General features: G+C 34.6%; 1 protein-coding gene across 9 annotated transcripts in view; it reads left to right on the forward strand.

Annotated features, from left to right (window-relative positions):
* The window catches only part of LOC136034934 (uncharacterized), a 215,602-nt gene that overhangs the window by 58,668 nt on the left and 133,203 nt on the right, over positions 1-23,731 (forward strand). For all 9 annotated transcript variants that reach the window (XR_010619299.1, XR_010619300.1, XM_065716462.1 and 6 more), the window contains exon 5: positions 23,398-23,570. Coding sequence is in view for 7 of the 9 variants with exons in the window: in XM_065716462.1 (XP_065572534.1) it covers positions 23,404-23,570 (167 nt within the window). In the remaining 2 variants the exon portion in view is untranslated. The remainder of the gene's footprint in view (positions 1-23,397; positions 23,571-23,731) is intronic.

The following is a 23,731-nucleotide window of genomic DNA, read 5'->3' on the forward strand; positions in this document are numbered from 1 at the left end:
TTTAAGCTTTAGTGTAAAGAGTGAGGTATTGACGAGGGATGAGCCCCCTCATATATGCAATGAAAACATTCGAATATGGAAGTTCGTTTCGTAATTTAATTCGTAAGTTACGTATATTTTTTATTAATGACAACTTTGGTAAGAAATTAAAAGTTTTAGTTGCCTTTTTAAGCAATCAAAAAATTGGAGGGCAACTAGGCCTACTCCCGCCATTTAGCGAAAAAAAAATAATATGCAAATTTTGGTTTAGTTATTTATATGCTGAGATACACATGCATTAACGCATGAGATAACATGCATTAATTCAAAAACGTCCAGAAATTAAATAAAAAAAATCAAATATTTCTTAACTAAAAGTAAGGAGCAACATTAAAAATTAAAATGAACAGAAATTACTCCCTATATAAAAAGGGCTTTTCCTCCTCAGGGCCTGCTCTTTACGCTAAAGTTTTTTACCATTTTAAAAAGTAGAGTCAAGAGAAAGAGTCAAACTTTAGCGTAAAGAGCGGGGCGTTGAGGAGGAGAAGCCCTTTTCATATACGGAATAATTTTTGTGCGTTTTAAGTTTTGATGTTGCTCCTTACTTTTAGTTAAAAAACTTTTTTTTTATTTAATCTAAGACAAAACCTCCTATATGTCTCTTTACTTTTCTTTGAAAAAATTCATTTTAGGGAATTTTTTTAGATTAATTTCTGTCTGATTTTGATGGCAAAAGTTTTATTATTTATTAATAGTATGAATATTTCTCCAGTTTTTCACTGTAGATTAAAAATTTCGAGTTATAATTTAAATTCCAAGTTGCATAAGGATATCTGTGTATTGCCTTGAATTATATTCGATATAATTGTTACATAAATTTCCTTTAACTTGAAATCAAGGTTTAGGATGGGTCTTGAACTAAGACTTCAGTTGAACAGCTATTTTTTAACAATATATTCGAAGAAATCCTCATGATAAGATTACATATGAGCGAAAAGAGGATAAGATGATAAATATATACCTTTTAAATTCTTTAATTTGTGACTTTGACATAACCTTTGCTTGGTGGGCTATTGAAAAGATGCTGCACTGACATTTTAGTGCAGACAATATCTTTTGATTTATTTCAACATCTGCTCAATATTCCTTGAAAATTCCAACTTAATACTCTCACCGTTCATGAGATATTGCACATGCCATTTTAATAGCTGGATGCAGAAGTATCTTTTGATTCAGTTCCATAACCTCCCTCAATATTCCCAAAAAATTTCAACTTAATACCGTGAGCTGTCCCTGAGATATTGTAGATATACTTTTCTCAACTGAGTTGTACATAATTTCTTGCTATTAAAATCAACATTCCGCTCAAAATTCTCTGAAAATTTCAACTTAATACCTTAGATGTTCATAAGATATTGCAGATATCCTGTTTTGATACTCTGAATGCAAAAGAAGTCTTTTGATTTAGTTCAACATTCCAATTGGCAGGACTAGCGTGTAATTTCGTGTAAGTTTCACTCCATAGTCTTAGCTGTTCGTAATAAAATGCAGATACGCCCTTCTGACAACCAGGGTGGACATAATGTCTTTTAAGTTTAAAGTCCAATTTAATATTATCCAAAAGTATTAATTTAATTTTTCTTGACATTACAGATATACTGTTTTGACAACCTGGACACAATTAGTGTCTTTTGATTTAGTTTAAATTTCCACTTAGACATTCCCTGAAGCTTTCTTCAAAACCAGTAGCCTTACCTGAGACCAATACAGATACACACTTTTGAGTACATGGATTTATTTAGAACCTTAGCTATTCCTGTGATATTAGAGATAAGCCTGGGGCGGATCGAGAATTTTTTCAGAGTGGAGAACATAATAGGTTGCTTGGTTACACTTGCGAACAAAGAAATACCGGCAATTTAAAGGGAACTTCAACAATTATGTGTCGTAGGTAGGTAGTGGAAATGGTCGTAAATTTAATCTAAAATCTGGTGATGGTTGAAGTTTGAACAAATCTGTTGAAATTTAAATGGTATAAAAGTATTGATACAAAAAATAGTAAGATATAAAAACTACCCAATTATAAAAAATAAAAGCTGTTCATTATCTATAAAAAATATAATATTAATATTTTCTGCATAATTTTTTGCCTTTGCACTTTTGACCACTACAAGGAGTGAGTTAAGCTTTTTATTGTAAAAAAAAGTTCTTGAACCATCTTTTGGGGTCTTGCACCCTTTGTAACAATTTGTATAGATCAAATCATTTAGGATGTTACCTAATTTTGTGCCTTCGCTTAGTAACTATGATAGTAATGAAGAGTAGGAAATGAGGATAAAGATGCAACTTATATATTCGTAAAAGGTATATTAAACATTAAATACTAATTCTCTCAGGGGTGTAACAAGAAAAACAGAACAAAGCGATAGAAATACAAGGAAGTCAATCAAAACGTGGGTTTTAGGAATAGGCAAAAAAGCATTTATTAGTCACTATTTGTTTTTAAATATAGCGTTTCAATAAACAGCGTTAATTTTTAAGAAATCTCAAAATTTACAAACCAAAATTTTTCTTTTCATAAAAACGTATTAAAGAATCCTCAATTTTACATATTTCCACAATTTTGCTTAAATTAAATAATCCACAATTTTATAAGAAAAAGTCTATGTCTTTATTGCCACTCCCGCCTTATCTATTTATTATACGGTCAATGTCCACCTCAATATTTCAGTGAACGTTCATAATTGCTAGTCCTGTCAGTCTCGAGTCCTAGAGCTCTTCGTTAGTATTTCATCTTCTATTCATCATAAAATATTCGAATAAAGACAAAAATCGTCAGAAAAATATGTACTCTAATAAAGATGCTTGTACGTATGTGCTTCAAACTAAGTATATGAGTCGAAATACTCCTTAAAAAACAAATAATTATTCTATCAATTTTGTGTTTGATAGTTATAGATTGGTAATTTAAACAACTCAGGTTTTCAAGTTTTGATTGACTTCTAATTAGAAATCTAACTCTTTAATCTAGATATTTTCAGATATTCAATTCAAACGTTTAAATCTCGATATGTCAGTTAAGCACAAAAATGAAATTTGAAATTTGACTCAGATTTAGCATTAAGTAAGAGAATTGTCCCTTAAAAACTTTTGATTTATAACCAACGAATGTTTCAAATTCTCTGTCAAACAAGACCAATGCAATTGCATCCTTGCACACCTTAAGCCATGCTATATTGAGGCAAGCTCACCTTGGCTTGGAGCCGTCCAATCATAATTCCAATCTTGGGAATCTGATTGGATGGCATGTATCAAAATAAGCTAAAAAATCTTCAGCGGTATATATAGCAGTCTATGCAATTTTATGGACAAATATATGCAATATTTTGTGACTGTTTGGTATTGGGAAGGTAATAAATTCTGAAGGAACATTGTAGTTGCATTCCGTTTCTGTGGCTACCTCAAATAGTGTGAATTTCTACTTTTTTTCAACGTTTTATTAGTAAATCTTTGAAAAAAAGGGCGTCATTCCACTGATTCAAACTGAGGATTCAGAGACCCATTCTAACCATCTAGAAAAAAAAACACGTGGTTATTTGCTTTCTCTTATAAATAATTTTTTGATAATCTGTTATTCTTAAATGGTTACTCCGACCTATGAAGGAGTATTTTGACTCATATACTTAGTTTGAAGTATGTACTTTTAAGAGCCTTTCTTAAAGTTCTAAAGAATTTTGCCTTTATTTTAATGTTCTAGGCTGAACAGAAGAGGTGATATCGCATATAGTGCAGAGCTTAAATAGATAAAAATAGGCAGTAATGAGGCCAGCATTTGCTCACCAAAATCCAAAACATAAATTATTAATGTTTGAACTTCTCATACACTTACTTTCTATTATACAAATCCCCTTAAAAAACAACAATGTGGTAAAAACCAACCCGCTTCCCAAAAAAAGCAATCCCAAATTTTAAGATAGCCAAAAAAGTAATGATATCAATTTCTTCGCCTCACTGCCATAGCAAGACTCGAAAATAAATTTTTGACAATAAAAAGAAGTTGAAATATTTTGCTTTTCAGCCCCGTTATGACAGCACTATCCTGAAGTATTATATCGACAGCCTAATGAAGTTAGGATTTTAAATTTCCCCTCCCTGTTATTACGAAATGAAGATTTTCACCTCTCAGTTGACTTTTGTGGTAATTCAGACAGATTCTCCTAATCAATCATTAAATCAATTTATTAATACTAAAAGAAAAACTATTACAAAAGTAAAGCGATTACTAGGCCCAAGAAGCTTAGCTTGTAATGGACCACAGACAACAAGAATAAAAAACTTTTACAAAAAAAAAAAAACAAAAAAAAAACACTAGAACAAGACAAAGACATTTAACAGATAGAAAATTTAGAAGGAGATTTAACATATATCTGAAAATGATTTTAAAAGAAGAGAAGTGACATACAAACTGGGATAGAATTAAAAAGAGAGACAAAAATTATTGAACTGGAAAGACCCGTCGAAATAATGCCTTTGCAGAAAGAAAAAGAGAGACATCCGAAGGGATGGAGTTCCATAATAGAATTGGCTGATAAACAGGAGACCTCTGAGCTGCTGTAGAGGATCGTTTTGGTAAAATAAATCGTCGAGAAGAATTACGTAAAGAAGAAAAGTACCTACCTGAGCCTGTCCGTGAGAAAAACTGCTGCTGGGTCGGTGGAAGTACACCTAGAAAAGCAGAATGCGCTAAATAAAGAGTACTTTTACCTATAATGTGATCCAGCGGAGCTATTCCAGTATCATTATAAAGATCAGAGGAAGGGTAAAGCTGAGGGAGAAGAAAGTAGCCTTCACTGCCCGATTTTGGGCCCTTTGAAGTGAGCAGAGAAGAGATTTATTAGTATTGCCCCAGACAGAGCAGCAATAAGAAAGGTAAGGATAAATAAAAGCATAATAAAGAGAAACCATAATATCAGGAGGAAGAAATGAGTTAATCCGGTGCAACATTGAAGACTGGCGGAGGATTAAGGAACGGGTGTAAGTTATATGCGGTTTAAAAGAAAGAAAACAGTCAAGATACACACCAAGAAATTTCACCATAGTAGCTTGTGGTATAATATCATTCCCAAAAGTCAGGGTGATTGGCTCCTGTACGTCTCTCATACGGTAAGGGGTCCTAAAGTTGACAATGGCACTCTTTTGGCTGTTAAGAGCCATACCATTTGACCAGCACCAATCCTTTACTTTATCTAGAAGACCTTGAGCTATAGAAGTGACAGATGAAAGATCCGCCTCAGCAATGAAAAAGATACTGTCATCAGCAAAAAGAACAGGGTGAACATGGGGATGAAGACCATCAACAAGATAATTAATGTAGATTAGAAACAAAAGTGGTCCAAGCACAGAGCCTTGTGGGACACCTTTCAATACAGGCAAAGTAGAGGAAGAAGTACAGTTAACCAAAACATACCGAGATCTATCTGAGAGGTAAGACCTAAACCATTCTAGTGGGACTCCATACACTCCAAATAAGCATAGTTTAGACAGAAGAACATTGTGGTCAACCATATCAAAGGCCTTTGAAAAGTCAAGAAATAGACCCAAAACACACAAGCCCTTGTCCAGATTAACACGCACAAACTCTGTTGCATCAGTAAGCGCATGCAAGGTAGAGAATGAGGAACGAAAACCATACTGATGGTTAGTGATGAGAGAATTTCCAGCTGTTGAATTAGTACTAAATACAAATGGAGAGTCGACGATACACTACTTTTTCAACAACCTTTGAGATGACGGGAAGAAGAGAAATAGGTCTGTAGTTTGAAATTAGAGACGAATCACCTTTTTTGTGCAAAGGTACAACAGTGGCAACTTTAAATGAATGAGGGGAAATACCAGAAGAAAGAGAGAGGTTAGTTATGTGTGAAATCGGATGAGAAACAAACTGTCTGTTTTTTTTAGTACATTATTTCTCAAACCAAAACTATCAACTGAACGACTGCTAGGAAGTTGAGAAATAAAACTAGAAATCGCAGTAGTACTACATGGGGAAATGAAAAAAGACTTCTCTGTCAAGGGAAAACAACTTACTCTACTCGGGGGTGGAATTAGAACTGAAGGAAGTGTGGTGAAATACAAATTGAAGGCACTCGCTAAGGATTTTTTGTCAACAACAAATCCATCAGCTTTTCTGTAAAGACATGGGGAAGAATGTTTGAGTTTCTTGCGAGAGAGAGCTTCATTAATTACAGTCCAAACCTTGCGCAAATTCCCCTTACACTCATTAATTCGACGCGAAAAATACAGCTTTTTTGCTAAACGAACTGAAGAAGTGAGCACATTTTTGTAATTTTTATACTTCAAAAGATCACCCTTGGTCTTACTTTTACATGCGGCCTTGAACAAAGACGCCTTCATATGGTTTGCATTGATCAGACCTCTAGACATCCATGGGCATTTGGGTGTAAAATTCCTTGACTTATTTCTAGGAGGAAAATGCTTATCCAACAGAGTTCCCATACGACACAAAAATAATACAGTTGCTCAATCAGCATCTTTAGCTTCAAGAACACTAGACCAATCATTACTCTGAAGACCATGTCTTAAATTAGAAATTTCTTTATCTGTAAAAGTTCTAAAAGAAGACTTGCCTTTCTCATCCACAGTAATCTATGTTTTAGGCACAGATAGTGATAGATAAATAGGAAAGTGATCAGAAAGATCAGTGAAAACACGACCAGAAGAGAACTTCAAATTAGGAAAATGAGAAGTGAAAAAATTATCTATTAAAGTTGCAGAATTTCTTGAAGGGGCAGCGCGAGAAGGAAAAAAATGAAGGAAGTAGCCCAGAAGAAGAAAATACATAAAAAAGATGGTCACATTCATCATTTGATCCAACATTTAACATATTGCAATTGAAGTCTCCCAAAACACAAATCCGTTTTTTAGAGAAAGTCCCCACACCAGAAAGCTGATCAAGCAAATCACAGAACAGTTGTATTGGAAAAGGAGGGGGCTTATATAACAAACAAACAGTATGACATGCAAACTGGCTTTTCAGATCAATGACAAGAGAATAAACTGTCCTACTATTAGACACCACTGATGTAAACAAGGATTCAAGGTAAGATCTTCTACAAAATTCAATATTAGATTTTATAAACAAAGAAATAAACCTAAATTTAATTAGATACTTCTTAGTGGTATATGTCATCAGTAAAATCAAACAGAGACCACACAAAGCAACTGAAACTTTGTTTCAAACTCACTTGCATAAAGAAACAATCTAAGTAATCACAAACTTATTAAAAACTCAATAATTAAAAACCTATTACAGAAAAATAACTTTCGTCCCAACTCAAACCAGATGAAGCGCGCTCAACCCCAAGTCCGCCATAACGTTTGGGGGACGGTACGTCCTCCGAGCCCCCCACCTGGATCTGCCACTGAGATAAGCCAGTTTGACAACCTGTATGCACTTAAACTCTTTTTCATTTAGTTCAACAGTAGTAGTAGTAGCAGATGAAGTAGTAGCAGTCTCAGTCACAGTTGCAATCGGAGTAATAGTATTAGTAGCATCTCAAGCAGTTTTATTTACCTTACCACAAGTAGTCGGAGCCACAGTCACAGCTAATCACAGTAACAAGTAGTTACAAATGAAAATACAGGTAGTCTTAGACGCAGCCACAAGTAGTTGCAGTCGCAAAGCAGTCCCATTCAAAACTAGTTGCAGTCTCAATTACATGCGATCACACTCACCAGTAGTCTTAGTTTCAAGCAGTCCCCTTCACAGTCATATATCGTTCAAGTTGCAGGTACCAAGTAGTCAGAATTGCAAGAAGTCACTGTCGAAGCCTCAAGTAGTCTTAGTCGAAAGTGGTCTTAGCTGCAAGTAGTTGTAGTAGCAGTTACAAGTTTTTGCAATCTTGGTCACAAGAAGTCACAAGTTTCAAATAGTAGCAGTCGCAGTTGAAAGAAGTCAGTAGTATCCCTGTATGCACTTTAAAATAGCCCTATCCCGAAGTACTATTAGAGTCACTAACCCCTCATTTCCTTGTATGCATTTTCATGAAGGCTCTATCCCGATGTACTGTTAGAGTCACTAGCCTCTCGTATTCCTTCTTTACTTTTTAGCCAGCCCTATCCTATTAATTCAAGCGATCAGTACCCCATTACTTTAAGCCGCCAGGTACTCTGACTATTCCTACAACTATTTGGAGTTGCGATTCTCCCGTATACAGCCAAAAACTTTTACGAGATTTAACATTTTTTTTCCAAAACAATATATCCTTGGTGAAACCATTCAGTTGATACAAGCAAGCTCGGAGTGTTATTATAACTTCTGGGACGATAAGAAAATCCTTGGAAAAGCATGCCAGGTATTATTTCTGAAACATTGCAACGAAAACAAGGGGCCAGTAGCACCATTACCTTCGGTGACCAGTTCTCCCACCATTCCTGTGACTCTTTGGAGTTGCTAGTCCCTCATATCAAGCTGAAATCTTCTAAGAGATTTAACCTATTTCCGGAAACAATACATTCTTGGTGAGACCATTTTGTCTGTACCAGCAGGCCCATAGTGTTATCTCAGTTTACGGGTGATAAGGGAAATACTTGGAAATGTATATTAGGTATTCTTTCTGAAATATCGCCACGAATACAAACGGGCAGTACCCCATTCTCTCAGACAAGTATTTTATTATAAAAAAATTACTGTCAAAATTATTTTTATTACATAAAGTGAGATTAATGGAGATCAAAGAAGTTTCAAAGATGTTTGGTGTTTTTGATTGCGGATCGATTGGTTTAAAGAAGTCATTGTGTGGGGTAATTTTCAAATATGCATTTCTAGTCCTGAATACGGACTGTAATGAAGTGTCCTGCTATCACTAAAACTCAACTATAATACGTATGTTTACAATAGAGACTTGTGGAGTACAACATTACGCCAAGTGACCAGACTGGGTTCTTATGAGTGAACAGTGAACAGAGTGAACAGACTGGGTTTTTAGGAACTAGATACTTTTCAAGAGAAAGTGAAAGAAGTATGTAGTTTTTTGGAGTGGAATTCCTATATGTAAATGGTGTTGTACCCACTGATAAACTTTTAATTGACACATGCATGTCAAATATCCCCACATTCAATATAGAAGATTTCAATTGTCTCACATATCCATATAGAATACATAATCTCAAGGATGAGCTAAGATTTTTTAGTACATGGGATCCTAGACTGATTACTTATCGGGATATGTGTATGAGATATACCAGGAAGAAGAAGAACGAAACCAGTGATATAGATTGATACCACACCAAGTGGTTATTGAATGGTGAATGTTTAAAACTCTCCCTTTCAACTGTTCCTACCCAAAGGCCTTTTTAAAAGTCACCAAATCTTTAAACACTTCATAATCCAGGTTTTATGAGCCTTTTCTGAACTTTTCTTGAACGTCCCCTCCCGGGGACGGTCAAGAGCAATATGAAAACCCAAAAGCGCATAAAAACTACCTTCAGGTGACTTGTGAGCTTAGCCCTTGAGGCAAATCTTAATTTTTTTATTTTGAACGTTTTTTGGACTTAACTAACTAGGCACGCACGCTTACTGAGCCCAAATGAACCTAATTCCAAATCAGTTAACATAGTGTAACCTAAGTGGGAAGTCATTTGTGATGTCATGTAGAAATTAAAATCTTTGTTTCTTAATGTACACCATGGAAAACTCCTTAGATGGTTTTTAAAAATGTTTTGGGCTAAGTTGTTAACTCTAATGACCAGATGTGATGGCTGTCACCAGATGTATTGCATTTTTTCACTGACAACATAAATGACTAAGCAATAGCAGACGAGGCATCATTCTTGAAATTCTTGGGAAAATGCGAAGAAATTCTCGGTGTTCCAAAATAATTGTAAGTCCACATAAAATACTAAGTCCAAAAGAAACATAAAAGTTATTCCAAGCCCAAAAGCACATGAAAAATACATGGGAGAGTTATAAACATTCGCCATTCATCACCCACTTCGTGTGGTCCTAACCTTAATAACTGGTTTCGTTCTTCTTCTTCCTGGGATATATATACACATATTCCGAGAGGGATTTAGTCTAGGGACCTATGTACTAAAAAATATTACCTCGTCCTCAAGGCTCTGCATTCTATATGGATATGGGAGACAGTTGAAATTTTCCAAATTGAATATGAGAATATTTGACATGCAAATGTCAATTAAATGTTTATCAGTGGGTACATTACTTTTTACATTTAGGGCTACAACTTCAAAAAAACTAAATATTTCTTTGACTTCCTCTTGAACAGTCTCTAGCTCCATGCCACATTCATAGAATGGTGGAATCACTCGGTCATAGAATCCCAGTCTTTTCATATGGCGTAATATTGTGCTCCACATGTTTTTTTTGTAAACACACATATTATAGTTGATTTGCCAGTGATAGTAGGACACTTCACTATAGTCTGTATTCGTCAATAGAAATGCACATTCAAAAATTGCTCCATACGATGGCTTCCTTAACCCAATGTATTCGCAATCAAAAACACCAAAAATCTTTCAACTTTTTTTTATTTCGATTAAGCTCACTGAAATAAACATTTTATTTCTACTATAAATAACAAATACAAAGATAATAGACTTTAACCTTATTTTGACTCGATTTAAATCAACTTCGGCCTCAGATTTATTTATTCACTTCCAACTCAAATCAGTTCATTACGTTAAATACAGATTAGAGCCCTTTAATGTAAAAAGTAAATGTTACGAAATAAAAAAGAGGAAGTAGTTGACTTGTTTTCATTACCAGTGTTAATTACTTTTTATGTTGGGAAGGTAGTACAAAATATAATTAAAGAGCTATGATTAACAAGTACTTAAGGAGAGAGGGAAAGGGATAAGACCAAAATAAGAGTAAATTAATTAAGAAAAACAAAGGCATAATTGCTATTTGCTTGACCCTCTTGAATTTGCCAGAATAAATATTTTTCACGAAGGTTTCTTGTAAGAAAAAAGAAGCTTGTTTTTGAAAAGAAAAAAGAAAAGTAGATCTTGACGGCTAAAAAAGTAACTGTGGTACAAAAAAGAAAATTCGTTGGCTGTTCTGCTGTGTAATTCAAAAGGTTTTATGTGACCATTTTTGTCAAAAAAGTAGTTATAAACAATCCTGTTTAATAACACATGTTTGATCGATTGGTCAAATTCATGTTCCTATAGGTAATTATATAATTATACAGACAATTAATACCATCTGAGATAATTGTAAGCTGCTACGGTTTTTGTAATACATTATATAATGCTTTCTTAAGTGGAGAAACCGTTGAAATTTTGAGCTTTTGTCGTATAAGTTGTGTTTTCTTTTTAGAGATAGAACACTTTATAATGCACAAAATACAGCTTTTTTGAATTGCTACCCTTGTATTCTACGTAACTTGTTTTCTATCTAAATTTAAGAGATAAAAACAAAATATATAAAACTGTTTTCATCGCTAAATTAATCAAAACTAACATCCGTCAGACTTTGATCAACTATCCAGTATTTACTTGAATTATATAGTTATCATTTTAAATACAAAGGACAGGCTGGTAGAGTCTCCTTAGGCTAGCAAGAACATATTTATTTTATAGGTAGCGCAATAGTGCTGCAATAGCGCAATCACGCCTCAGTAAACCGTGGTAAGTAAAGTTTTTAATATGTTTTCCCCAGACCTCTTTTGTAGGTGCTATGGAAACGTCCGAGGGTGCTCATTTGATTACAAACTGAAAGTTCTAGGGCTCTTTTTAAGAGCCAAAAGTGATTTGCGGGCAACCAGCACCCTTCTTCCTTTCTAGTTGCTTTTAACTGAACCCCCTAAAGAAATGTGAGTATATGATCTTAAAATGTGAGTGATGTGTTATTTGACTTCATTTATTGCTGTAACATATATAAAACTTTTATATTAGTGTAGGACGCGATTTTAATACTAATATATATGAATATATTAATATAATGTATTAATCATTTTCTAAAATTAAACTAATTTTCTCAAACTCGTGATTTGTTGAGATCGTTTCTTCAGAGTGCCAGTTTCAGGTTGCCAATTTTCCCTAAAACATATTGAGCCGTTTTCGAGAAAAACAGTCATATACATAAACATACATAAACAATTATTGCTCGTTTGAAGAGATAGATAGATAAAGTGTGATGCTTGTCATTATTCAGGTGTTCCACGATTATTTCTGCAACTAAGTTCTCATGATCAAGCAAACCAGAAGCATGGGTACATGCCAGTAGCATGGTTAGCTAGGTTTTCCTATGAATTAAATTTAAGAAAAAGCAAGTTTTTTCACCTGCAGGTAAGGAGTAACGTTAAAACTTAAAACTAACAGAAATTATTTTGTACATAAAGGGGGGATAACCCTTCCTTGTACCTTGTTTTTCTCCTGAATTTTTAAAGTTCTTGGAGAATGCTTCTCATTCAAATCTAACGGCCCTTGTGTTTCAAAGGTCTTTCTTAAGGAATTATAACGAAAAGGTAAACCTTACCGTAAAGAGCCCCTCCCTTGAATACGAAATAATTTCTGTTCGTTTAGGTTCCAATATTTCGCATTACTATCATCTGAAGAAGTCTTGTTATTTAAATTTCAATTTTTACTGTTTTCAAATCATCCCAGGAATCCCCTTTCCGTAAAAATTACCCTTGGAAAATCCCTAGGAAAATGCTTCTCCCCAAAAAAACTATCCCTGTGAATAATGCCCTCCCCGCAGAAAACTACCCCTCAAAAGAAACCGGCATTTTTCTCGATAACATATATATATATATATATATATATATATATATATATATATATATATATATATATATATATATATATATGGGAAACTGTGCAGCCTACAGCCCGTTCCCTAGTGACTCTGGAGGGTTATATCACCCCAAATGGCCATCTCAAAATTTTGGTCGAATGTCCTTGAACAAAAACGGGAGTACAATAGAGGGTAGTTTCCTTTCGACCTTTTGGCTTCTTAAAAAGGACACTAGAACTTTTCCTGTCCGTTTGAATGAGTCCTTAGCCGATCTTCTAAGACCGTTGGATGGACATGATCATCCCAAAAAAAAAAAATAATAAACACGTGTACTTGACGTGTATCATTCTGCCAGCAAAAAAAAAAAAAAACCAACGAATTTGACCTTTTTGTAGATAGGACCTGGAAACCTAATCTCTACAGAATTTTTCTCTGATATGCTGAATCTGATGGTATGATCTTTATTAAGATGCTTGACTTTTTATGGATGGTTGTCCTTTTTTTTGAGAACCGGGCAAATTTTCTCATGCTCTTAGCTTTTGATAGGCAAAATTAAAATTAATGAATCTTATATATTTGGAAGCAACATAAACAGTCAATTCTTTTGATATATCTATTGTTATAAAAACTTTGTTTTTAGAGTTTCAGTTACTATTGGACAGAGCCGCTCTTTACTTAAAGCTTGTTACCGGGAACTGTTTGGTCAAAGTGCTTTCAAGTTATCTTGATTTCACGCTTCTCCGATTCTTTATTTGTCACTGAAGTCAGAACGAGGAAAATTTGGACTAGAATCACGCCTACAAATACAGATAGACAAATCCAGATAACTGTAATACATTATAATATTTTATCTTTTTACCGTTTTTCCTACGCAATTTATTGGTGTTATTACACTTTTTACTATCATTAATACTTCTATAAATTTTTTTTTTTTTTTTATTCAACAACCATTCAGAAACTGTAAAGCCTAAAATCTAGAAGTTAGCAAAAATTATTTAAAGTTATTAAGGAAAACATGTTAATCTATAAACCAATCAATCGATTTATTGTACTAAAATAATGCATCAAGAGAATGGAAAAATACGGGAGACTGTAACGTGATAAAAGTAGAGGGAGTAGAAATTAGGGAGAAAGTCAAAAAATTGTCAATTTTTCAAAAATAACAGGTAACGCTCTAACGTTGTCTAAGAAAAGAGCAACAATGTGGTAGTTTGAATTTACTAAAAATTCAAAACTGAACTTATTCCTGCCTCCCAGTTTTGAATTTTAACTATTATAAATCAAGTAATGCAGTAAGTGCTGGAGAAAAAATTCTATTTTGGTAAGAAAAACTATGCCCGAAAATTATCCTAGAATTTGTTCATATTTGATATGTTTGAAAGCGTGGCCGAATTGTATGTCAAAGGGTTTATTCTGGATGTAGGCTACGCCAAGTAGTGGAAAGTGGGTGCCCCCCTCAGAGAAGTTACGATGTAATTTATATTTGACATTAGCTGCCAAAATTAACTCTATTTCAAAACATTAGTTTTCATCAAGGTTTCCTTCCTTTTACGTCCGCCCCTTTCAGATGCATACTAATGTTGATAGCTTAACTTAACTTTCACACACAAGATTTTTAATATCTGAATGAGTCTATTGAGTTTTTAATCAATTAAAAAAAAAAAACAAGTTTTTTTTTTAACTAAAAGTAACGAGTGACATTGAAACTTAAAACGAACAGAAATTACTCCGTATATGGAAAGGGCTTTTCCTCCTCAACGTCCCGCTCTTTACGCTAAAGTTTTTTACTATTTTAAGTGTGATTTTCTTTAAGATACTTTGACTTTTAGGGGGTGTTTCCCCCTATTTTCTAAAATAAAATGCATTATCTCAGATTCGTAACTTTTGATCTAAAACTATACTTGATGAAAGTATAGGTTCGTATAGAATCTGCGTAAAAATACGATTCTTTTGATGTAACTATTGGTATCAAAATTCAATTTTTTAGAGTTTCGGTTACTATTGAGCCGGGTCGCTCCTTACTTCAGTTCGTTACCACGAACTTTTTGATAATGATGTGAAACCTATAAACGGGAATTACTATTAATAGAAGAATTCAATTTAGAAACTTTTCAGACAGCTCATTTAGTTTCAAACAGTTAGTGGTAACGAACCGTAACTTATGAATGACCCGACCCAATAGTAACCGAAACTCTAAAAAAGCAATTTTTATGTAAATTAATGCGTCAATAGAATTGACTTCTTTTCCTGATTACAAGTGTTTTCAAGGGGAAATTTTACATAGGGAAGGGGGAGTGAATTTACGAGCGGAATTTGAAAAAAAATTGAATATTAAATACAAAAAAAGGCTCTATTTATCTCAAAGTAAGGTGCATCATAAAAATTTAAAAAGAAATTACTCCGTATACGAGGGACTTGGGCCTTTTTAAATGTCTCAATCTTTGTGCTAAAGTATCGCTTTTTGTTAAAATTCTTTAAGAACAACTGCTGAATCACAAGGGCTATTTAACTGGAATAAAAAGCTTTTTTAAAGAACTAAAAAACTTGAGAGAACTTACTTTTTCATTTATTTAATAACTATTAGAGACAACGTCGAATCAGTTACCAGTGTTGCCATAGTAAATTCCTGTGCCACTCGTCTATTATTTATTTTTCTTTCTTTCTCAACCACTTCGTATGGAAGATTTGTCGTAGACGCTGGAAGGTTCCTCATTTGATCGGGAATTAGTACTTCGAGTGGGCTTTATAAGGGCCTAAAGCTATTGGAAGGCAACCAAACTCCCTCCCATCTTAATTTTGTGTTTAGTGTGCCGGAATGAAAGGATCAAAGGGATTTTTTTTTTTTACTTTGACCCACCCAAAAATTGTTGCACTATGAGCCATTGTAGAATATTTAGAAGGTAAATAAGAAAACACAACGTCTGCCCAGGCTGCTAAAATAGCGTGTCTACTTGTTTGGGTACAGCTTGGAGGATTCGTTTGAAAAAAATTGATTGCTCATATTTTTACATGAAGCGGGGGATTCAGAGGAGGGGATGTTTTTTTCCGTCGATCTGCCTAGAAATTTTTACGCTAAACGTTCCTTTAGAGTTAGGATTATAGCAGTCCATGAAAATAAAGCTAAATGAGAAGAAACCTTGGGGGCGTACTTCAGAATTGAAAACTTTTTTTCAAATGTTTAAGAACTTTAGCGTAAAGAGCAAGATATATAGGAGAGAGGTAAACCCTTCATACACGGAATATTAAACATGACCTATGTCGCAAGGCCATGTTATATATTTATTCCGTGTACGAGCAGAAATTATTCCGTATATGAAGGGGTTGCCCTCCCCTCAATTTATTACTCTTTATTGCTGGTCATGTCGAAAGCATTTGACCCTTGGAAAAAATTTCAAGTAATTAAAAAACCATTTTTCTGATATAATTTTTTTTATTCGTCAATCCTCCGAATAGGTAGTCTACATTTTAGGGGCACCATTTGCAATTCTTAAATGAAGCTCCTTGCTTAAAGAAGAATCTGAGCATTTTATTTTAGATAAAGAAGATGAAACGTGTTACAGTTTTGTTACAATAGCATTCTTATTGAGCTCTTTTTTTCTCGATATTGCTCAATGGGGATACATTATCGAGTTTTAATCAAGAGCATTAAATCTCAGAGCCAGCTCCCTAAAAGAAATGATGTCTCTGCAAATTCCGGCTTGAATGTCTGACACCAAAACTGTTTAGAAATTCGTATTTGTCATATTATCCGCATCAAGACAGCAATTATAAGTCACAATGCTAACAAGGGCTTACACGTAAGAACTACGTTGCCTCCTATTAAGAGTGAGTGCTCCTATTAAAATATGAGCAATCAATTTTTTTCAAACGAATCCTCCAAACTGTACCCAAACAAGTAGACACGCTATTTTAGCAGCCTGGGCACACATTGTGTTTTCTTATTTACCTCCTAAACATTCTACAAAGGCTCATAGTGCAACAATTTTTGGGTGGGTAAAAGTAAAAAAAAAATCCCTTTGATCATTTCTCTCAGACCCTCTAAAAGCTTGATTGTCATTTTTTCCATAAATTTCCATAAATCCCTTGCTGGTTTTTAGAGAATTGGTAGAAATTCATATAAAATACTATGTATATTATAAAGATATTCTAACAAAGAAGCAACACAACTTTTTGCTTGTAACAGCGATCAGCAGCAGTAACACCAAATTATTTGATAAGGATAACCTTTCCATTTTAACCATAAAAGCCACCATAGCCTCCATAGCCTCCGTAGCCACCATAGCCTCCATATCCTCCAAGGCCATATCCACCGTATCCGTAATATGGATAGCCGTAGCCATATCCTCCGTAAAATCTGCCTTTCTCATCTCTCTTTTGATTGTTTCCTAAATGGAAATAAAAATATTCAATTTGATTATGGTTACTTTACAAGCACTGAAGAGAAGCAGCAAAAGTTGTCATTTCTCTTGTTATTTTCTTGGTAGTTTTGCCATAGGAATAAATCAATCGTAAATCATAGGGCCCCCTATCAATCAATCAATCAATTTATTGATACTTAGAGAAAAAACTATTACAAAAGTGAAGCGGTTACTAGGTCCAAGAAGCTTTGCTTGTAATGGACGACAGAGAACAAGAATAAAACACTATTATAAAATATATACAAAAAAAAAACAAAAAAAAAAAAAACACTGGAACAAGACAAGGACATTGAACAGATAGGATATTTAACAAATAGAAGATTTAGAAGGAGATTTATCATATAGCTGAAAATGATTTTAAAAGAAGAGAAGAGACATACAAATTAGGAAAGGATTAATAAAGAGAGAGAAAAATTATTGAATTGGAAAGACCCGACGAAATAATGCCTTTGCAAAAAGAAAAAGAGGGACATCCGAAGGGATGGAGTTCCGTAATAGAATTGACTGATATACTGGAGACCTCTGGGCTGCTGTAGAAGGTCGTTTTGGTAAAATAAATCGTCGAGAAGAATTACGTAAAGAAGAAAAGTACCTACCTAAGCCTGTCCGTGAGAAAAAATGCTGTAGGGGCGGTGGGAGAGTACCTAGAAAAGCAGAATGCGCAAAATAAAGAGTACTTTTACCTATAATATGATCAAGTGGAGCTATTCCAGTATCATTATAAAGATCAGAGGAAGGGTAAAGCCGAGGGAGAAGAAAAGTAGCCTTCACTGCCCTATTTTGGGCTCTTTGAAGTGAGCAGAGAAGAGATTTATTAGTATTACCCCAGACAGAGCAGCAATAAGAAAGGTAAGGATAAATAAAAGCATAATAAAGAGAAACCATAATATCAGGAGGAAGAAATGAGTTAATCCGGTGCAACATTGAAGACTGGCGGAGGATTAAGGAACGGGTGTGAGTTATATGCGGTTTAAAAGAAAAAAAACAGTCAAGATACACGCCAAGATAATTTCACCATAGTAGCTTGTGGTATAATATCGTTCCCGAAAGTCAGGATGATTGGCTCCTGTATGTCTCGCATGCGGTAAGGGGTCCTAAAGTTGACAATGGCACTCTTTCGGCTGTTAAGAGCCATACCATTTGACCAGCACAAATCCTTTACTTTATCTAGAAGACCTTGAGCTATAGAAGTGGCAGATGGCAGGTCCACTGCAGCAATGAAAAAATCAGCAAAAAGAATGGGGTGAATATGGGGATGAAGACCGTCAACAAGATAATTAATGTAAATTAGGAACAAAAGTGGGCCAAGCACAGAGCCTTGTAGGACACCTTTCAATATATGCAAAGTATAGGAAGAAGTACGGTTAACAAAAACATACTCAGCCCTCTCTGAGAGGTAGGACCTAAACCATTCTAGTAGGACTGCATGCACTCCAAACAAAGATAGTTTAGAAAGAAGAAAATTGTGGTCAACCATATCAAAGGCCTTTGAAAAGTCAAGAAATAGACCCAAAACACACAAGCCTTTGTCCAGATTAACACGCACAAACTCAGTTGCATCAGAAAGTGCATGGAAGGTAGAGAATGAGGGACGAAAACCATACTGATGGTTAGTGATGAGAGAATTTCCAGCAGTCGAATTAGTACTAAATACAAATGAAGAGAGTCGACGATACACTACCTTTTCAACAGCCTTTGAGATGACGGGAAGAAGAGAAATAGGTCTGTAATTTGAAATTAGAGAAGAATCACCTTTTTTATGCAAAGGTACAACAGTAGCAACTTTAAGCAAATGAGGGAAAATACCAGAAGAAAGAAAGAGGTTAGTTATGTGTGAGATGGAATAAGAAACAAACTGACTGATTTTTTAAGGACATTATTACTCAAATCAAAACTATCAACTGAACAGCTGCTTGAAAGTTGAGAAATAATACTAGAAATCTCAGTAGTACTACATGGGGAAAGGAAAAAAGACTTCTCTGTCACAGGAAAACAACTTACTCTACTCGGGGGTGGAATGAGAACTGAGGGAAGTGCAGTGAAATACGAATTGAAGGCACTTACTAAGGATTTTTTGTCCACAACAGATCCATCAGCTTTCCTATAAAGAGATGGGGAAGATTGTTTGAGTTTCTTGCGGAAGAGAGCTTCATTAATTACAGTCCAAACCTTGCGCAAATTCCCTTTATACTCATTAATTCGGACGAAAAATACAGCTTTTTTGCTAAACGAACTGAAGAAGTGAGCACATTTTTGTAATGTTTATACTTCAGAAGATCTTCCTGTTTCTTACTTTTACATGCAGCCTTGAACAAAGACGCCTTCATATGGGTTGCATTGATCAGACCTCTAGAAATCCATGGGCATTTAGGTGTAAAATTCCTTGGCCTCTTTCTAAGAAGGAAATGCTTATCCAACAAAGTTCCCATACGACACAAAAATAATCTAGTTGCACAATCAGCATCATTAGCTTCAAGAACGCTAGACCAATCATTACTCTGAAGACTCTGTATTAAATTAGAAATTTCTTTATCTGTAAAAGTTCTAAAAGAAGACTCGCCTTTCTCATCCACAATAATCTCTGTTTTAGGCACATATAGTGATAGATAAATAGGGAAATGACCAGAAAGATCAGTAAAAACAAGACCAGAAGAGAACTTCAAATTAGGAGAATGAGAAGTGAAAATATTATCTATTAAAGTGGCAGAATTTCTTGAAGGGTCAACACGAGAAGGAAAAAAATTGAAGGAAGTAGCCCAGAAGAAGAAAATACATCAAAAAGATGGTCACATTCATCATTTGATCCAACATTTAACATATTGCATACATCAAAAAGATGGTCACATTCATCATTTGATCCAACATTTAACATATTGCAATTAAAGACATATCAAATCCCAAAACACAAATCCGTTTTTTAGAGAAAGTCCCCACACCAGAAAGCTGATCAAGCAAATCACAGAACAGATGTGTTGGAAAAGGAGGGCGCTTAAACAGTATCACATGCAAACTGGCTTTTCAGATCAATAACAAGAGAATAAACTGTCCTACTATTAGACACCACTGATGTAAACAAGGATTCAAGGTCAGATCTTCTACAAAATTCAATACTAGATTTTATGAACAAAGAAATACCCCCAGAACACTCTGTTACCATTCTAGGGACATGAATAGCAATATAACCATGGATATTATAAGCTGTAAAATTATCACTGTCAGATAACCATGTTTCTGTCAAGCCTATTACATCAAAAGGGCAAGATTTATCAGACCACAGATACGATTTAAGACTGTCCCACTTATCTCCCACGCACATTCAAACAAAATACATTAAAGCAACTGTTTGAAGAGAGTGAGGGCATAATGTTATCACAATAATCAATAGTGGTGTGATAATTACAGCTAGAACTAACCATAGATTCAAGGAGAGGGTCAAGAGTGTGTGCCTCTTATTTACCAGCACTACTTGGTTGATCAAATATAACTGAATTAAGAATAGAAGAATTCAAAAGGAAAGAGAAATCACCCATATTTATCTCACATAACAGAGACATACAATACCTTCACAAATGACACAATATCCATAGTACACTTGAAGGTGATGAAATCATAAACAAAGATAAAGAAAAATCAGTGGGATAGCAAATATTACCCAAAGTAAAGGGTCAAATAATGTGGCACCAGTCAGAAATAGATGAGCTGCGAGTGTGCAGGCGTGACAAACAGTGACAGAAATCAGGCTGTATAAAGGCAATAGGATCTCAAACAAACATAAAGAGACATTAGTTGGATGGTTCATAATATTTGAAGAATAGGCTAAATTTACAATATGGGACCAGTAAAATTTATGTGGGCTGTAAGTGTGCTGACATGACAAAAGTGTAATAGAAAATAGCATACATGAAGGTGATAGGAACAAAAACAAATGTAAATAAACATCAATGATATGACGCACAATGTTCAAAGTATTAGACCAAAATAGATATGAGCAATCAAAATTTTGTGATCTGCATGTGAACACACAAAACAAAGATATGGTAGAATTAAGGCAAAATCAAGGTGATATGATCACAAACATAAATAAGGAAATAATAGTGGGATGGCATATATTTATCAAAGTATTGGCCAAGAGTATAATGTGGAGCCAGTCAAGATTATAAGAGCTGCAATTATGCTGACTTGACAAAAATATTATAGAAATTGGCCTACATGAAGGTGAAAGGGTCAAAAACAAAAATAAAAAAAAATATCAGTAGGATGGCATGTATTAATCATAATATTGGCCCAAAATATAATATGGGACCAGTCAAAATTCCATGAGCTGCAAGTGTGCAGACATAACAAGGACATTCTAGAAGCCATGCAACATGATGGTGATAGGATCACAAACAAACATAAAATGCAAAAAATCCGAACTTTAAGTTTGGATTTTTCGCCTCCTAAAATTTTCTGAGCGTTCTCCCTGATTGATCTCCCTAGCCGTACCCAAGCTAAGCACATACGGTGACTTATAACCTGAAAAAACATGGTGTTTTTTGATTCGCCTCTCTATTTCAACGTGAATAGATTATAACTTCCTTTGTGGTTTCTAGTGCACAAAATTTTAGGCGGATTGAAAATAAAAGAAATTTTCGGTCCCCGCACTGCCCTACACTAAACGCACGATTTGGACGGGAGGGAGGCTGGTTACTTTCTAATAGCTTTAGATCCTTAAAAAGTGCAATAAAACTTTTAATTTACGGTCACGAGCATACGAGCATTTACGAGTATAAATACAATTACGAGCATCAATAAATATATACGAAGATATATAAATATATATATATATATATATATATATATATATATATATATATATATATATATATATATATATATATATATATGTATATATATATATTTGTATATATAATTATGCTGTGTTTCTGATCGAACGCGGCCCCTTCCAAGCTTCTTCGACCACGTCTTCATACACAGCGGTTAAGAAAAAAAATACACGGGAGGCACTTGATTCTTATGTTTGATTTGATTATATTATTTTTGTAACTATTCCATGTGGGTTTTATTCACAAAAGATAATATTTTATGTTTTTTTAAGTTTGAATTGTTATATGTCCCTCGTCTTTGGTTTTAATGGGGTTCATTACTTTTCTTTGAAAGTCTTTGAAATGATAAAGCATGAAACATAAGAAATTGTTTGTTTTCTGCAACGTGGAAATGGCACTATGGCCTTTAGACCTTAATGGGGGTGGTAGCCCTAGTTTTGTTTATGATAATTTCTGTTTTTTAAGTTTGTGTTGATTTTTGTTGAGGCTTACTGCCTTCCAATCATTTTTGGCCCTTTCCAATTAAATAAGTGCTCTCACCTCCCATGTTTCTATAATCACCCTTCATGTGAAATGGTCGGGGCAAAAGCGTTTTGGTCTTATTTGGCCCTTTGACAGGCTTGCTCATAGGGGTTGGGAGGGGGATATGTTTTTCTGTTTTTCCTTTGGCATTGCAATTTTTTCCCCAATGGACTTGAATACATTATCTTCGAACTAATCAACGGAAAATAGGTTTTTATGCCACTCTAGGAGGGTAGGGGTGACGCCTCGTAATCTTTTGTGCATTAGATTCTTCCTGGTCCAAGTGCTTAAGAATTTAAGTTTCAAATTGATCCAAAAAGGCCGTTTTTTGGTCCAGTTCTGGGTCCCCTTCCTCCTTCCTTCTTCCCACAAAAAATATGTTTGATCCTGTGTGTTCAAAGAACAATTCCCAAGATTTTCAAGCCGATCTCACACACACTCTAAAACTTAACTTTTCAATTAAAAAATCCATGTTTAAATAATTGGTAATTTGCATTGTTTACGCCCCTTGCCTTTGGGGCTATGGGGGTCATGTCATCACCGGAGGAAAAGCTATTGAAACTTTGGACTATTTAGAAAATAATGGCTCATGTCATCACTGGAGGCAAAGCTATTGAAACTTTGGACTATTTAAAAAATAATGGCTATCTTGAAATTTTGATCAGAAGTCTTTAGGGGCTATGTGGGGCCTAGGTAGCAAAAAGGGTGAAGAAAGGGATCGGATGCGCCCACACACTTTCAAAAATTAGAGCGAGCACTAGAGCGTTCATATTCCAATGGCATGCTGCAAAACTATTGCGCTACCTCTGATTAGTTTTTGTAATTCATTAGGCTAATTATCTGTATTTATGGTAATAATTTTCTTTTTTAGGTCAGGATGGGTGCATTTACTCTTTTTGTCCTTAGTAATCCTCCAATTCACAGATGGTTTCAAATAGCATTTATGACTTGGTTTGAACCTGATTCTACTGTTGCTTCATTTATCTACTCCTCATTCTCCGCAATGTCTAAATTTGAAACCTCTGTTCCTCTTCTCACTGATTTGTAAGTACTTTTCCTGGCAAAATACGACCTAGTTATAAAGTAGAAAGAACCTACTAGACTATCCGAACGGACATTTGGTTTTGCACTTGGTCGAACGACCAATGGTGCGAGGCTATGTCCGTGTGATTATACCTTAAAGCATCAGAAGGTACAATCTGTGC

Source organism: Artemia franciscana, chromosome 13 (assembly GCF_032884065.1).
Source record: "Artemia franciscana chromosome 13, ASM3288406v1, whole genome shotgun sequence".
Classification (NCBI taxonomy): domain Eukaryota; kingdom Metazoa; phylum Arthropoda; class Branchiopoda; order Anostraca; family Artemiidae; genus Artemia; species Artemia franciscana.